Below are 17,759 nucleotides of genomic sequence, written 5' to 3'. Positions count from 1 at the left end.
CTGATGACCATAGCCATTACTGTGGCAAATATTTCTTGTCAATGGGACTTGACTCAGTAAAGAACACCGGAGCTCGCCTAATCAGAGAGCAGCTCCAAGTCTTGCTTGCAGTGTGAAGGGCTTGTTTCTAAACACAGTGATGTCATGATGAATCTGTCATGGAAGACCTCAAATTTAAAAAAAGGGCTTGATTAATCAGATGAGCCTGAAATGCCAGCTGAGAAGGTAAGGACGTAAAAGTTACCAATTAAAACAAAAATGCTAGGAATGTTTAGTCCGCCTAGACAAAATGTAGATGTTACTGTGGTGATTTGCTCAGGTAAAGAAAATTTGGGGTTTCTTACTCCTCACTATAGAGCTGCAGTGTAGGGATTATTAGATGGAAACATTAGAAGGCATATTATCCACTGTATATTCTCAGAATCTCTTTTGAAATGTGTCCCATGATCACTAGATGCAATTTGTTATACTCATGTCCAATTCATTTTTCTTGAGGAACATGAATATAATATTTTGACATCTGCAAAGTAATTTGCAGAAGAGTAAGACAAAGCAGGAACCTTGGGAAAGAATTACAGGTGACATACTTCCAGAGATTGGGTTCATGATGAAGAGCAGACCAAAGTTACCAACCCCTACAGGTTTCTGTCTGTGGCTTCATTCTCTCCCCTTTTAGCTGCCCCCCTTGAGCCCCAGAAGCTACTGTTGCCTGTGGCAAAAGGGAAAAAAATTACATTTGGGACCCTGTAAATGGGGCAGGAGGAGGATGTCACAGCAGTTGAAAAGGCTGAGCATTCATCAGCTCCAAATTTAATGCCCTGACCTGCTTTTCAATAGCCATGTAGCACACATTTTTGACATTCTCTAGCATGCAAGCAATGTAACCGTGTTCTAGGATTGCTGTACACATATGCCTGAACTGATTCACCCCTTCATTTGGTCCTTTAATAATTCTGGAGCTGCAAAGTTATCAGGTTGCAATCCAAAGAAAGGGCATGTACTTTAAAAATCCAGCTTTGCTGCTATTGCAGCAGACATATGTTTTCTATCCTTGCTAGGGTTATGGCTGATCAACAGGAAGGGGGGGGGGGGAGATAAAAGAGGCTAAGAACATGACCCAAATATGGAGAAACCCCCAAAAAACTAAGTAATCTATCTACTTTTTAAAAATGGGGTTAAGTGAGGGTTTGAACCTCTTCTTTTGGTCAGTCTCACTCCCATCAATTCCTGATGGCGGTGGGGGTGGGCTTTGCAGCACCTGTGTTTGAAGATGTAGACTCCATCTCTGGATTGTGACCAATTTCTCGGACTTGTGTAACATCTAAATAAACTAGGTTTACTATTTATATGATTACCAGAAAAGTAGGGCAATGGGTACACTCCTTTTTAAGGTATTTCCTAGTCAAGAGATGGCTATAGACATCACAATACAAGTCAAGACAAGTGCTGTATTACACAGAGAATATGATAACTTGCATTCTTATTAGTTGCATTCATAGTTTTTCCATTAGCATCAGATTGAAATGCATCCTTTGAGGAGGGGAGCGGGGTTGATCTGGGTGTTGAAGATATGGGATACTGGTATCTTTCAAGAATTGCTGTAATGCTAAATTATATTCTTGTTCTAATTTGCTGAGTCAGTGATCTGGAAAAGGGGAGAAGGAAAGGTCCGTCCCTTCTAAAGAGACCCAAAGTGAGTAAACTGAATGCACAATGCATATTAGCCTGAATTATTTTCCCACTTTCTCTGTTGTTGTCTGGGAGTTGGTGGAAAGTTGAGTGTCACAGCAAACCTGTGGGCTCCACTTCCTAATTTGTTTTCTGATCTGTGATTATCTTATAAATGAACATAATTTGTATGTCGGGGCCTGTTTTAATTTGGAAGAAATCGGTTGGAAATCTGGGAGATAAGACAAGCAGCTGTCAAATAGTAGTAGGCCTGTACTGAGCTAAGAATTAATTGCTAAGATATATTTTTTTAAAAATAAGTCATACATTTCTAAGCCTGCAATTCTTTACACTTCTCTAGGAGTAAACGGGCATATGATTGAACTGCTTAAGGAAACACTCTAGTTTTCACATTGGTTACCTTGAACAGGCAATGCATTTTTTGGGTTTGTGTTACAAATAAGAATTGCTAGACTGTTGAAATGTATTAGGACAGGTTCAAGGAGGATTTCAGTTACAAAATAAATTCATTCAGCTAGTGAAACAAGTTGTCTAGGGAATTTTCAGAGTTGGCCAATTGAGAGGGATGCCAGAAAGGCAAACTGCAGTGAAAATTCATGTATTATTACAAATTTCTTCTAACATAGTGTTGCCTGATATCTTTGTGCTTTCATTCATTATCTTACCACAAGTCTGACATTGCATCACATTGACTCTAATACTTCTCATGTTTTCCTCAACTGTGTTTTGAGTATCTGGAAAGATTCAGCTTGAAATAATGAACAAAATTGTGAGTCTGTAGTTGAAATTAGACCTGGCAATAGAGGCAGAGTTGCCATCTGAAAAGAGCAGCTCTATGTTTCCTCTTGGTTCTCTTCCATAATGGAATTTCATTCTCAGTAAGAGGTGATAGTATACACAATGCCAAGTGGGGCATCTCCTATAGTCTTTTTACCATATACCAGTCCAGTAAAACCTTCCTTCCCAGGAACAGCCTTTGATTGTTCCTCTACAGACTAGGCCACTAATAACATAATGTATGAGAAGAGAGTGTGTTTTCTTGTTGTGATTTTTCTTGCTGTTGCAAGTATGAAAAAGAAACAGTAGGGATGAGTCTCACATCCCCCCCAGCCCTTCATTTCAAATTGGCATACTCTTTTTTGTTCCCATGACCTATCATGTCCCTTCAAGCCTCTGAGATGCAACATGGATCATTTCACTATCCTTTTTGGACATCAAGGAGGGGAAGCTTAACTTTCTGAGGCCCAAATGCCTCCCCCCCCTCCCCCCCGTCAAATGAGAATTCTCTGGCTAGGAAGAAGGGCCCAATTTGGCCCCAAAAGCCAGAAAATTAAAACAAACTGTAGTTCCTATAGCTCTGATGTCTCAGGAGCATAATGGGGCAAAAGAAATTTCAGGGATCCCAAGTTTGAGAAGGAGGCAAGCATGGGATATGAGCCTTCCAGGGTCCTGAAGAGTGTGATAGGAGCCTTCCAAATCAGTTGCCCACTTGATGTTGCCAATGAGAAATGTAGGTCATAAAAGCAGATTTATGGCTCAGTGGGAACACACAATGGGAAACAGGAATGGATTTGAGAGTTTCATTGCAGGAAGGCCTTGTGGATTCTTGTGGCAACCATAATTTGGGTAGAAAAAGGAGAGGCTATATGAAAAGCATTCATTCAGACACTAGAGCTGACATATGAGAGGCCTCCAATATAGCATCCTACTAATTTACTTCGCAATACTTTCCCTTTATCTCCATCCTATGCAGTGAAGAGATCCTAGTTCTGAGTACGTAAAGTCTTTTTGGAATACATAATACAATATAGGTGCTCTGGTTTTAACTATAGCCACCCAGGGGAAGAGGAAGAGACATGAATACACATGTGCAGACAGAACAGTGAAATAGGCAACCAGAGCGAATAGAACATGAACCAATAGTCACATTCAGGTAATTGTCAGGTCTTCTGATCTCTTCTTGCTGCATGATGCCTTATATTCTGCTTTTTGCCTTTCATCCCATTTAAAGGTTGTTTCTCTCTCTCTCCCTCCCCCCCCCTCTCTCTCTCCCCCCCCCCCCTCTCTCTCACACACACTGTCATCATTATGGAAATTGGCAATGCCTGCTAATTATTTCCCCGGGACACCTTGTTATTAATTCCCTGCCCAAAGTCGCACACTCCATCTCAGGCAGCCCAACTGCTTGGTTAACCAACTAATAATTTAAATCAGGTGTTTCTCTGTAGTGTAGTGACTCAAATATGCTTCTTGTTTAAGTAAGTCCCTTCTGAGTAGAATTCAGGGGAACTTCTCTCCCTTTCCATTTTCCTGGCACACGATCTCAATGGATGATGCCTTGCTTTTGGTCAGGTCTGATCTGTTTCTCAGATTTCAGGATCTGCCACCACTTCAGTTGTAAAGCTTCCTCTTCCTATTGTTTTGTTTCTTTGCTCATTAGAACTTCTGAAAAGGGTTTCTCCCACTTATTTATTTATTTATTTCGTGTCAAAAGCATTGTACATTTCAAATAATGGAAATAAAAATAAAATTTAAAAAAAGAAAAAAAAGAAATCACAAGCAACTAAATAGTTTTGGACCAAAAGCGGGCAACAGCAACCGCATTGTCTGTAGCTTTAAACAACTCCTCCTCCATACATGAGGCAGGGCATTGTGGGCAAGCATACATATGCTGAGTTGTTTGTCCTGCTCCACAGTCACACAAGGTGGAGGATTCCTCCAGGTAGTGCCACCTTGCCAAGTTGTCTTTTGATCTGCCCACTCTGCTTCTGAGTCTGTTCAGGGACTTCCAAGTTGCCCATTCTTGGTTTGCCCCTGGAGGAAGACCCACTTAAAATATAAGTAAAATGGTGTGCTTTGAGATCTTGCTGGAATCTGAGGAAGTCTAGTCAGGACCTGAAGTGACCTAAGGAGAGTTGGAAATTAACCCTTTTCAGCAATGAGGGGCAGATTGCTTCATCTAGCTCCTTTCGAAAGAAGAAGGGATGGAGGAGTATGGCACAGTGTGAAACAGTGAAGATGAGATGGACAGTATATTATCAGGAAAGAAAACTTTGATACCATCAAACATATTCGGGGATAGTTATGTAGCCCACACATCAAAATCCACGAAAAAGCAATAGCTTTATTGGGCCAAAATGCACAAAATCCGTCATGCAAGCTTTCAAAGCCCCAAGGCCTTCTTCATTAAGCAAAAATGTTAAGTCATACCAAAGAATAAAAGTGACAATGTTAGTCACATACCTATATTTTATCTCAGATGTTACTTTCCACTGTCAATTAAGAGGGTCTGGAGGGATCTCAACACTTCATGAATGAATATGTGGTCAGTTATCCGAAGGAGGGGAAATTAGGGGATAGATTCCATGCCAGATTTTTCATGCTTCCCAAGGTCAGTGTAAATATGCAGAATGTGCCCTATGTCCTGAAGGATGACCAGATGCAAGGGAAAGGAGCAAGGCTTCTGTGCCTTTAACAGTATGTAGAAGAGGAAATTGAATCAAGTACAACTATTTATGTATTATTTGTTTAAAGCCATTTTAAAAAAATACTAGTACTAAATACAGCAATCCTCTCCATTAGTACATGGGGTATCCTCTCGTATGTTACTAGAAAAGAAAATAACTACTTTTGATCGGTTGACTGTCAAAGAATATGGTTGACCTATCCAGTATCTTGGAGTGTCTCTAACCTAATTAGTTATATCAATATGATTATACTTTAACTGGTTTGGTTCAGTTCTAAGAGATGCTGGGATTTCTGCTGTGGCAGAGTTGTTTTCCAGATTACTGTGTATGTACTACAGCATTAGAGGCGTTAAGCAATCAACCAAACTGCAAGCACCAAGATTCTTCAGGATGGAACCATGGTAGTTAAAGTATATTAGCTAATAACTGACTGACCTAGACAGGTTTATAGTTTCTGAATCGGGAATAAGATGAAACAGTTATCTCTTCCAAGTTAACTGTGTCATGAAGATAAGCCTGCTGAACTGGTCTTTATAGAGAAATACTAAGAGCAGTTTCTGGTTTTTTGTTTTTTTGTTTTTGTGGCAGGTGTGGCTGTTTCCTGTTTCCCATAAGCTTCTTGATGAGTTTCCAGGCAGTAAAGTTTGGGTCTAGGCACTACTTGTGTTCTGAACCTGCAAAGGCTGCAAGAGCACTGTCAGTATTGGGAGGAAGTCAGGGACATGTTCAGGTCTTTCTTTAACACCATCAACATGAAGGAAGGAAGCCATAGGTGGCTGCCAGGCTCAGCTGATTGATTGATTGATTGATTGTTTTATCGGGCTAGGCCCCATGTAAGCCGCCCCGAGTCCCTTCGGGGAAATGGGGCGGGGTATAAAATTAAAGTTGTTGTTGTTGTTGTTGTTGTTGTTGTTGTTGTTGTTGTTGTTGTTATTATTATTAGCAGGGCTCCTCACCCAGAGAGAAGGATGAGGCTTTTAAAGGGTTTTGTTTTGAAATTGGTGTAAATGTTACTCACTGGAAGCATTGGCATTTTCAGGCAAAGTTAAATGAGAGGTCAGTTAAAATTTTGGCAGTGATGAAAATTTTGAGACTTTAACATTGGTATTTGGACATTTACAAAGACCAAATTGTGTCTCTATTTGGAAACTTTTTGAATGACCAGAGGGGAAAAGAAGTTCTGAACAACAGTGGTATATCTTGATTTCCTGGCACCCTGTTATGTTTCCTTAAAATAATCCATAGCTCATGAAAATGTGATTGGCCACCAGTAATCTAGAATGAAAATCCTTTTCTTGTGGAAAGTTTCCACTGGGGAATGTTTTCGGTTTTTAAAATGCATTATTTTGTAAAATTAGCAACATACAATATGGATTTTTTTTGCCATTCACATGCTACAGTATCAAAATTATAACTAATTGTGATAAGGTAATTATTTGTAAGATATCTGTGTCTGATTCACAGCTCTTGAGACATTCTAGAATGAGAAAGTAGAGTTTTCAGTGCCCACTTTTGCTTTCTCCTTTTAACATTAAAAATGTACAGACAGCCCCCAAGTTACAAACATCAAACTTCCAAACAACTCATAGTTACAAAGGGGGTGAAACAGCAGGAAATGAGAAAAATCTACCCATATGAAGGGAAAATCGCTCTTGAAAGAGTTACCACAAGGAAAAGGAGTTTCCACTGAAGCTTTTTATCTTAAATGCTTGTTCCCATAACAAACCAAGTTTGTCAAAATCCAGTTATCACAGTGATAGAAAGTGAGGTGAAATCTTCTGAATAGGGGCACAGACAGCACCACAGAGTGTTAATCCTTGCCTGTGCTAGGTAGCTAGTCCCGTCCCCCCCCAAATATATATCAATGATTTCCAACCTTAGCTCCCACACTTCCTAACAGCTGGTAAGCTGGCTAGAATTTCTGGGAGTTGAAATCCAAAACACCTGGAGGCCCAAAAGTTGGGAACCACCACCATATACATAGGTCTGTGTGTATATATATGTGTGTGTGTGTATATATGTATGGCTGATGTTGCACTTAAAAGCACCTGTTCTGACTTACAAGCAAATTCAACTTAAGAACAACCCTACAGAACCTACCTTGTTTATAACTTGGAGATCGCCTGTAAAGAGACTACATGCTGTTGAATTATTATGTTTTTTTAAATCAAAAATTAAACAGTTACCATAATTTCTGAGAAGGACATAGGATCCATTTAGCTGCTAGATTTAAATTCCATTAAATGTCCATACCTGGCATTTTTTCCTCCTAGTAATTCAGTTCAAATATATTGTCTATTGGAACTTAGGAAATAGTATCAAGCAAGCAAAATTAATGTGATGCTTTTATTTAACAGTTCCCCCAATGAGTCTCAATCGTATCTCTGTTGGCGTAACACATTAAGAAAATATTCTACAACATTCAGACTCAAGCCTTGATTTTCTTTCTCCTCGTGTTCTCCCTACACTTTTGAGACAAACAGCGTGTTGATAAGCTCTGCCTCTTTATTTCTGTCCACCCCCATGCTTTGGTTATTTCCTACCTCACCTCACTTGCTGCATCTTTCCTTTGATCAATCTGTCCAAACCCCAGATGCCCTGCTCATTCAGCTCTGTTGCTGAAACCATATGATACTCTTCTTCAAATTGCAGCTGTCATTGAAAACTTTAAAAATTCACTTTTGAGGGCTACAGTTTCCAAAACACCCAAAATAACATGAATACTACCTATGCTGGCTGAAGGAATTTAGAACATTATAGCCCACAAAAATATTTTTTCAGACTGCTAGCATTCCATCTGCTATAAGACCCAGCACAAATCCCTTGCCGTCACCTATACAGTGCATCATTAGTTATCTTTGTTTTCTAAACAATTTCTGCTTGTGACCTTTGCTCCTCTAGCTTGAGTTCTCTTGGCTATTTTAAGATTTCTTGCTTTATTAACTAGCTAGCTCCCCCAGTTTTCCCTTACTGCTCCAGGTAGCTGGTAATCCTGAACAGGTTTGTGGTGCTCGCTCTCTTCCTTCACATTCTTCTCTTGTAGATTATTTTACCCTAGCTCCACTTCAGGCGTCATTCTCAATTGTAATTAAATGTAAGCACATGTAGCTCTGTTTGTCCAGGTGCCTCTCTTCCTGCCTCTCTCCTGCAATTTATCTTTTAAATTTTTAGCCTCTTTGGGACAGAGATTTACCCTTTTTTAGCATCCGACACTTGGAATATCATCATCACATAGATGCTCCGCTTTTAAAGCACAATACATATTAATACAGATATTTTAGAAATTCTAGGTTTTCAGCTGCCAGCATGGATTTTTTATTGAGGATTGGATAAATCTATGCAGATCAGGCTATCACTGACCAGTCGTCATGAAAGCACAATGTTACCTGTTGTCCAAGGACAGCTTCCCTCTATATCTCTTGGGGCAAACAGAAGCAAAAAGGATGCATGGCATTCAAGTACAAACTCTTTCCATGGGCAAAAGGCTGGTTCTTCTATGTGGTATTTGTGAAATTCCACATATGGGTCTCCTACTACATCCTAAACATTTAAAAACTGCAAATAATCTATGCTATCTAATCTAAAGGCTTTACATTCTTTGCCTGTTGATTATATTCTCTCAGTTTTCTACACCCATTCACTGAAAAGGAACCATTGGTAAATCCTTTCTCACATAACAACAGACATCTAGTCCAAAAAAAACACTAATGGAGATTTGGCCCTATCTTTGCTGGAGGAACACAATAAATGAGCCCCAGTATTTCTTAAAGTTAGAGAATTCTCCTTAATCAATGTAGTAAGTGTTCAATTTCTACAAGTTTGTTTATTTTCATAAACCAGTAGTTGTTGTGTTTCTAGATCAGGCATGGGCAAACTTCGACTCTCCAGGTGTTTTAGACTTCAACTTCCACAATTTCCAACAGTCTATCGGCTATTACGAATTGTGAGAGTTGGAAGTCCAAAACACCTGGATGGCTGAAGTTTGCTCATGCCTGTTCTAGATGGTAAAAGAGAATATAGCGAAGATAGCAAAGACATTTCTCTCCAAAGGTATGTTATGGAGGAGGAGGAGGATACTCCGTGATGCGAGTGGGTAACGATGAGCAATAGCCATTGGTTTTGTTTATCATATAATTCTGACCTTTTCCTCTTCCTTCTCAGCTTTACCAAAATCACAAACCATCTTTGCTGGACCAGGCTAAATACATCTGATCTGCTATTGGGTTTTCAACAAGAGCAAACTAGATGTCTCTGTATCTTGTAATAAAAGGATTTGCTAATCCTAGGCGTACAGTGTCTGAACCAGGATTTCATCTTCCATCCTCTATTGAAGATGTATTTGAAGGATAATGGATGTTTCTACATATGTTAGGAGTTGAGTCCCTTGAGATCAGTGGTTCCCAACCTTTGGGCCTCCAGGTGTTTTGGACTTCAGCTCCCATAGTTCCTAACAGCTGGTAAACTGGCTGGGATTTCTGGGAGTTGAAGTCCAAAACACCTGGAGGCCCAAAGGTTGGAAGCCATTGCTTTAGATGCTTCAGATTGCATCTTGTTTCAGACCATTGGGCCATGATGGCAGGGAGTTTCAGTCAAAAACACCTATAGGGAACCAGGCTGTAGAAGGCTGCATTAGAAGTTGGCCAGATGTTAGCCATGGTGCAACTAGATTGGAAAACCTTCATGTATATAACATTCAAACCAAGGGAGCTGAGTAAGTGACTTCCTAACCTTGGCAGTTTTGATTTCCATGACATACTAGTTATGAAAAAGTGAACTGAAGAAGTACAGGGGTTGCTTGGTGAATGTTCATAGTTTAAAAAAGTCAGGGTGCTCGTTGTTCCTCTTCCAGTGGGGTTGGAAAAAGTACCTGGTCATTTCTATATCTGATTTGATAGATGTCAGAAGCTGTATTGTTCATTAGGAACAGCCAAAGGATAGTAAGGCAGAGATATGGTGTATTTGGAACAGTTAGGGATGGAAAGAGCAGTTGGCTGTATAACCTTATTTTAAATAAAATTTTAACCGTCTTAAAAGACCTGCTTTTCTCTTCTCCCCACTTCCGTGAACTCGCCACCTTTAAAGCAAGTGGCTGAAGGTTAAGAAATGATTCTCTTCTGCTGCAGTTTAAAAAAAATATTGCAGTGATAGGTCAGGATAGCCCCAGTAGGTACAAGGAACCTTCACTGTGAAAGAATGGGCTCCTATTGTAACCGTAGAGAAGAGCTCACAGCAGGAATTTCAGCTGAAGAACAAGTTGTCATAACTGCTCTTTTCTCAGTGGGAAATAAAAGTTCTTTCCATCCCTCAGGTTCACAAGCAAGTAAATGCATGTGATAATAACTTTTAAACTTTGGCTTAAATCTAGTTGTAATTGTGATAAGTATAGGCCTATTGAATTGGTGGAATTTCTATAGATCCCTGGTTGGGAAGTTTGTTAAAATGGTCAACAGATAGTACAATCAGGTCAAATTATTTTCAAATTGTAAGTATTAGTTTTAGACTATGGCCCTAACCAAATTAAGCAACATCTTCCATTATTGTTAACTTTCAATTAAAAATGTAAAAGATCAGGCAATTGATGTAATGGGCCATAGCTGGCTTTTTATGAAATCTCAGAATGTTTTTGAACGGATTACTTACTGTTTTCCTGTTGGTTTGGTTGGTAGTTTTGGGGGCTAAGACAGTCATCTGTCCTGTGTTTAGTGAAAGTATTTTCAATGCAGCATTTGCAGCATTCTGAGCATTCATTTTTTAGATGCCAGGAGTTTGTTCATTGTTTTGAATGTCTGTCTTCACCCATATTTTATTTTTGAAATGACTCATAAAGAAGGTGCCCACTGCTTCTCTTGGCATTTCTAGTAAAAACAACATAAAGCTATACTTTTACTGCAGTCCTTATCTTAATGTCACCTTACATCAGACCCTTTCACACTACAGCACTATGATTCCACAACTGCAATTTTAGGGAGAGACATTTAAAATTCTCAGCCAGGGAGCTCTAGTGTCTCACCAAACTATAAATTCCAGGATTCTATTGGCTGCAGTCATGGCACTTAAAGTGGAATATAACACTATAATTGTGTACTATGAAAGAGCCTGTTGACTAAGCCAAAACTTAAATTCTATTTGATACTTTTATTTAATGTTATCTTTCAACTGTGCTTTTATTCAATCCACTGGAATCATGATTTGAAAAAATAATTATTTTTGTACTGAAGAAGATAAAAAATAAAACAGCAGCCATAAAAGGGGTGGGGATTTAACATATGTTTAGTATATGATGCTATTTTTGTGCAGTGAATTATTTTACTGAAATTTGCTTGAAGTTGAATCTAAAACCTAAGGGATACTGTTAATTTATAATTTTGCTCTGTCAGTGGAAAGAGTCCCATTCTTTCTTCGACCTTACTGCATGGTGTAGCACTTTGAAGAGCTGTAGGCTTTATTGGAAGCAAGAGTATGGAGGCCAAGACAGGGATGTAGCATCACTTTGGATTTGATCATTGCTATTTGTCACCAGTAACGATACAGGTTTCAAAGGGACAAGATAAAAAAAACCTGAAATTCCAGCTTACACTACCAACCTCTATAGATATTCCACCTTTTTAAAAACAGTGCATGGCAGTACATTTTGGTGACAGTTTCATGGGCTTCCCCACCCATTCATGTGACTGACACATGGATCAATCAGAAACAAGGTGAACTTTTTGGAATGACAACTTAGTGCAGTGAAGAAACAAGCTTAACCAAAAGTCAAACTTAAAAAAAAAATCAGTCTAGCTGTGGTCTCCCCATTTTAAAAACTAGACCTGTAAGACTAAAATCTCTCAGTATCCTCAGCACTATAGCAAATGTTATTATGTCCCCGGAAGACACACATGCTCCAATTTTTGGCAGGCCTTTTGTATAGAGGGAATAGTTACAATTGTGGAGCAGCCTCGAGAGAGTTTCCTCTCTTCTATTTCTTTGATTGAGGTCACCCAAACACTAATAAAAACCACCAATAATATTGAACTTCAGTAATCTGAAAACAGAAATGTTTTCCCCCAGTATCAAAGCCCATGTTCCTATCAAAGGATTTTCAGTTGTTGCTTTTGTCTATTCAGTTTTTCTTGATTGAAAAGATGAAGTAATTTTTCAGAGCTAGTCCTATTCCATCTCTTCTACCCTTTCTCTTGTTTAGCCTTCTAGATCATCAAACCACAATAATTAATTAGGCCAGACCAGTCAAACCCATGACTAAGATCCTGTGTCATTAACATAACAGCAAAATACCATCACTGTAGTTACCTGATCATGCCACCCTAACACATCCATCATCATAGATACATCCATCCATGCCACTTCACCAGGACCTACCGTTGCAGTCTGGCTGCAATTTGTTTCATAAAGATCAAGTTAGACAGAACATATTGTAAAGAACAAAAATAACTTTCTGGCCTTGCATCGCACATTTTAGTGCAAATATTAAGACACAAATAGTGTTCAATTCAGCAAGTATTGCAAAATGTCATGCCACAGTCCACTTCAAAAAGGGTCATGACATGCAGCTGTTTCAGTGTTTCTGAAATGCTGCAGACCAGGATATCTTGGGATGATATCTGCAATGTTACAGACAATTGGAGAAACTCCCCCCCCCCTCCTGTTAAGAGATCAACCAACAATTATGAGATCATAGTAACAGTTTACAATTGCATAACGACCCAATAGGATTCCAGCCAATATCTGTTCTTAAGCCTCTCCTTAACATGCCATTGTTCCTCATGTCTATCTTAGATGGGGTGGAAAGAAGATCTCGTGTTATCTCTTTGTAGAATGTCTAGGTAATCATGAAAGCTATTGACTCCTCCTTCAGACCCATCCCCATTGGGTTATTAAAAAGATCAAGGAAAGACTAAGATTAGATTAATTTCATAAAATGCCACTGATAAAAAAAAAACCTGGCCCGAGCATATTCTCAGATGTTCCATAGAGCCTTACACATCACACAGTTATAGTGCTGCAATTCCACTTGAACTGTCTCAGGTTTGTAGTTTGGTGAGGCACTAGAGCAGTGGTTCTCAACCTATGGGTCCCGGGTGTTTTGGCCTACAACGCCCAGAAATCCCAGCCAGTTTACCAGCTGTTAGGATTTCTAGGAGTTGAAGGCGAAAACATCTGGGAACCCTCAGCTTGAGAACCACTGAACTAGAGACTTCTCAATACTTCACCCTAGCCTGCAACTACTGGGATTTCATTGCAGTTAAAGTGGAATCATAGCACTATAATTGTGTAGTGGGAATGGGAATTTTCTCTCTACACCTGATCTGCTACTGTATGCCTGATACTGGTTGGCGAATTTCTGGTTTCTGCTAAACAAATTCCACTACATTTCAGTCCACGATGTTATCATGTATATTGTGCCACCCTGGAGTGCTCAGAAGGCATCGTCATGTGATCTTAGTAAATTATTCATGACCTTATTCCAGCATCTTGAGTTCTGCCCAGAACACGTTGGACTGCTAAATAGAAACTTGCCCTTTTCTGGAAGTGGAGAAGCTGTTATGCCTTCATTCTGTGTTTGGATGAAGAAATTTCTTCTTGGAGACTTGTTCATATCTTTTAAGGGATCAGCCACTGAAGAAGGACTTATTTGAGTGTTCATATAACGAGACTCCAGATCACTTCTCCCTTTCCTTCCCCAGCAAGTCTTCAGAAATTTGGAGACTATTTGAACCTATCTGGATGATTCAGCCAAAGAGTTGAGGGGCTCCACCAGATTGTCAGGTCCTTGAGGTGTGAGAAAATGTGAGTTTTGTGAATAAAAATATCTAGATATCTTGGAGATGAACAGTATGTGGAAAAAGTTGGGAGGATAGGAAACTATAATAGAAATGACCAATGTATCAGATGGCCAGATCAAATTCTGAAACGTGGGGAAACTCCAACTGAAAGATTAGGCATCTGCTGTGGTGTGTTTTTCTACTGCGCTCTGTGCCAGAGCTTATTCTTCTCCTCTCTGCTCATCATGTGTCCTTGTTCTGTTCTCTTCTGTCTCTACAGAAAGTGATGCTTCCTACAGGTGCTGCATTCCGATGGTTTCAATAGGAACAAGAATCCCAAAGCTCTGTCATCCAGTGCAATGTCACTGCTTGCTTGTGTTGTCTCAGGCAAAGAATTTTTTGGCGGAAATGAATGGATGCGCCTGTGTCTCCTTTAGAACCAAAAATATTTTCTCACAGATTTCATTCCTGTTTTTTAATTATTATTTTGGCATTTGTTTAACATCTTTGAGTACTAGTAAAACAAACATTAACTGTTTTTCAAATAATTTTTTTAAAAAAAGAATCCATAAAGTACCAAGATGTAATAGAATATGGACAATCAATCAAATTATTTTCCTGTGTTTTTGGTGTTGATGTTGTTTATGTGTGGAAGATGCAGTTCTTGTGTAGAGAATGTAAATTTACAGTAACCTTTTAAATCTAGTTACTAATAAGCACTACTGTAATTAGCACAGCTGTTTACTCATTCATATTTTTGTTTGATTAATTTCCATCATTAAAGAAAAAGAGTGTGGCTAGTTTCTAGAATGCCTCAATTTCATGTTTATAAATGAGAATATGTTTGAAATAAAGTAGTTTCCCTTTCCCTAACCATACACATAAGGTTTAATCAGCAAGATGTTTGGTATTAAAAAGTGAAAGCGTGCTGCAAAACTGGCAAGTCTTGAAAGTAAAGCAAAATAATAATTATGTTTAATTCAGAAAAAAACTGCACACTAGAATAAACCCAGAACTAATTGCAATGATTCTCTTTTAGAAACCATTTGAAAATGTTACTGGAAATTAAATATAAGCTATTGCAGAACCTGTGCTGAAAACAAGTATTTTTCTTCTGTTCGAAGCCCTTGTCTCCTGCTTTCTCACCATCACTAACTGAAAGGCTGTTTGTAATGTTCTAGCAGTTCAAGCTGTTTTGTGAATAAAAATGAAAGCATGTTTTGTGTCCTGGTTGACATCTCTATCATTCCGTCTACTTGGGTTGCATACAAGACATTGATTTCTGCTTTGTCCGAGGTCAGTTCTGAATGGGTGGACATGCCATACCCCAAATGGCTTCTTAAAAATGTCAAGGTCCTTCCTGCCCCGGCAATACTACTGTTTCAGTGTCTGCTGTGAGTGACATCAAGGAGGGTTGAAGTAAACAAAGTTTCAGTTCCTTGACTTTTTAAAATCACTTGCTTTAAATCTTTAATAATTCAAGTGCAAAAATCAGAAATTCCTCTCTGCAATCTGCCCATGTTACCCATTAGCTGAGCATGTTCTTGTTGTGGTAATATAATAAAAGTAAAGGTTTTCCCTGGCATTAAATCTAGTCGTATCTGACTCTGGAGGGTGGTGCTCATCTCAATTTCTAAGCTGAAGAGCCGGCGTTGTCTGTAGACACCTCCAAGGTCATGTGGCCGGCATGACTGCATAGAGTGCCATTATCTTCCTGGCGGAGTGATAACTATTGATTTACTCACATTTGCATGTTTACAAACTGCTAGGTTGACAGAAACTGGGTCTAACAGTGGGAGCTCTCCCTGCTCCCTGGATTCGAACCACCAACCCTTTTGGTCAGCAAGTTCAGCAGCTCAGTGATTTAACCCACTGCACCACCTATAGTGTACCCAATATGGACCAGCTGGAATGGACAACAGCTAAACCTTTGGTGACCATAATGTCTGTACTTAGTGGAAAGCCAATACGTTTGGAATTGGAAATCAAGATGACATTTATATTGGCAAATTTATTGGCAGAACAGCTATCTTCAGCTATAGGATTGGATAAGCCTTAACCACTGCTTGAATGTTCCTGCCAGATACAGCACTCACAGCGGAAAGGTAGAGTTTGGAAACATGGCAACAGTCCAGCTTAACTCTCAAAGATGGTATAACTGAATTCCCTCACCCTTGGATCTAGTGTGGCTATGTTCTGAATTATCTCCTTCTTGGCAGATAATTGCAATAATGCTGTAACAATTTTAGAAAATAAATCACAAAATGCAGTGAGTCACTTTCCAGGGTGGGAAATGGCAGTGATCTCCTGGCCAACCCATTTGGACCTATCAGTCCAAATCTAATCTTTTATAGATTTTTCCTTCTTTGAAAGTGATCGCCATACTGGATATTTCAGGCATTTTGCACCTGGCAGGAAACTCATTAACATAACATTAATGTATTTCAATTTGTTCTGTCAATAAAAGATATTAGGTGAATATTTGAGAGATGGAACATTTTCTTTCAAAACTGGATGCGCAAAGGGAGAAATTATCAAAATCAAATTTGTGCTGAAATTCTTCTGTAGACACTACAAACTTCTCACAGGTTCATTGAAAGTACAAATTATGGTTGGTTTGCAAGCTGAGAATGGAGAAAATCTACTCCAAGACCATCCAAGGATTCTCATAAGTCCTCAACGGTGCTGCCATTTCTGCCTTTCTTTTGCTGCATAGCATGGGGAGCATCCCGATTATATTGAACAACAACACCCCTTTCCATTTGCAGTGTAAAAAAGACCCCCCCCCCCACGTGAACATGGTTATGGTTCTGAACTAAACCCAATTTTATTAAACAGCTTTAGTAAGTAAACTGCTTTATGTCACTAATGCAACTGTTTAAAAAGTGGAACATTTTATATATTAATTGAAGTTAGGTTGTGAAATATGTTGGCAATGCAGAAAGCACTATGCATCTGCATAGATTTTTGAGATAATTTATAATTTAGAATACCATGGTGCACATTTTAAAATCCAATACTTCAATGCATGTTTTTTTCCAATCGTGTCAGGAGCTACTTGAGAACATACTGCAAGTTGCTTCTGGTGTGAGAGAATTGGCCGTCTACAGAGACAATGCCCAAGGGACACCCGGATGTGTTATTAGGAGGCTTCTGTCATGTTCCCACAAGCTAGAGGTGACAGACGGAAGTTCACCCCATCTCAGGGATTCGAACCGGCAACCCAACCTTCAGATCAGCAGTTCACAAAGGTTTAACCCATTGTGCCACTGCGGCTCCATTAGCGATATGCTAATCTCTGACTAAGCACGTGGTCTGTTTAAATGAATATTCCATATTCGGAAGTAGAAAATTAGTGACAACGATACTTTCAGCCTGCTATATAAAAATATTAGAACTCCCAAAAACAGTCACATTAAGAAAATTTTGAACAAACTAAACCAGGAGCTATAGCAGTATACAAGAAATTTGTGTCCTGTTCCTGCTCTTTGGAACAATGAAGAAAATCCCAAGGTTTTGCGCAAGCAGACTTGCATGGAATTCTTAAACTGGCTGAACCACCTACAGGTTTCTAAAATCTCATTAAAGAGCCTCTTTAACAGGGCAAGGCTATTAACATCTCCCTCCAGCTCATTTTACAGATTTAAGGTGTGAGATGCCCCTAGATTTTTTCAAATGGTAAATGACAAACACATGATATATTTCTTGTGCGACAATGTTTAGGTACGTACAGAATAAAATTCAGGGAATCCCTTCAATTTGCTTCCTGTTTCATAAATGTGAGGATTTCCAAACAAAGAAAAAAGAAGGAAAAGGAAGTGTGCTCCTGGCATTGCCTCTG

General features: G+C 39.2%; 1 protein-coding gene across 3 annotated transcripts in view; it reads left to right on the top strand.

The window, feature by feature from the left end:
* The window catches only part of cxxc5 (CXXC finger protein 5), a 97,744-nt gene extending 82,608 nt beyond the window's left edge, over positions 1-15,136 (top strand). For 2 of the 3 annotated variants that reach the window (XM_008109061.3, XM_008109057.3), the window contains one exon: positions 14,199-15,136. In XM_008109061.3, the coding sequence (XP_008107268.1) occupies positions 14,199-14,243 (45 nt within the window). In that variant the 3' untranslated portion in view covers positions 14,244-15,136. Of the gene's footprint in view, positions 1-1,641; positions 1,694-14,198 lie in introns of all 3 variants that reach the window. The other variant, XM_062977894.1, reaches the window with a different exon arrangement.
* The last annotated feature ends 2,623 nt before the right edge of the window (positions 15,137-17,759 follow it).

This window comes from Anolis carolinensis, chromosome 4 (assembly GCF_035594765.1).
Source record: "Anolis carolinensis isolate JA03-04 chromosome 4, rAnoCar3.1.pri, whole genome shotgun sequence".
In the NCBI taxonomy this organism is placed as follows: Eukaryota; Metazoa; Chordata; class Lepidosauria; order Squamata; family Dactyloidae; genus Anolis; species Anolis carolinensis.
Note: the sequence above shows the minus strand (reverse complement) of the source record. Positions and strands in the feature narration are given on the sequence as shown.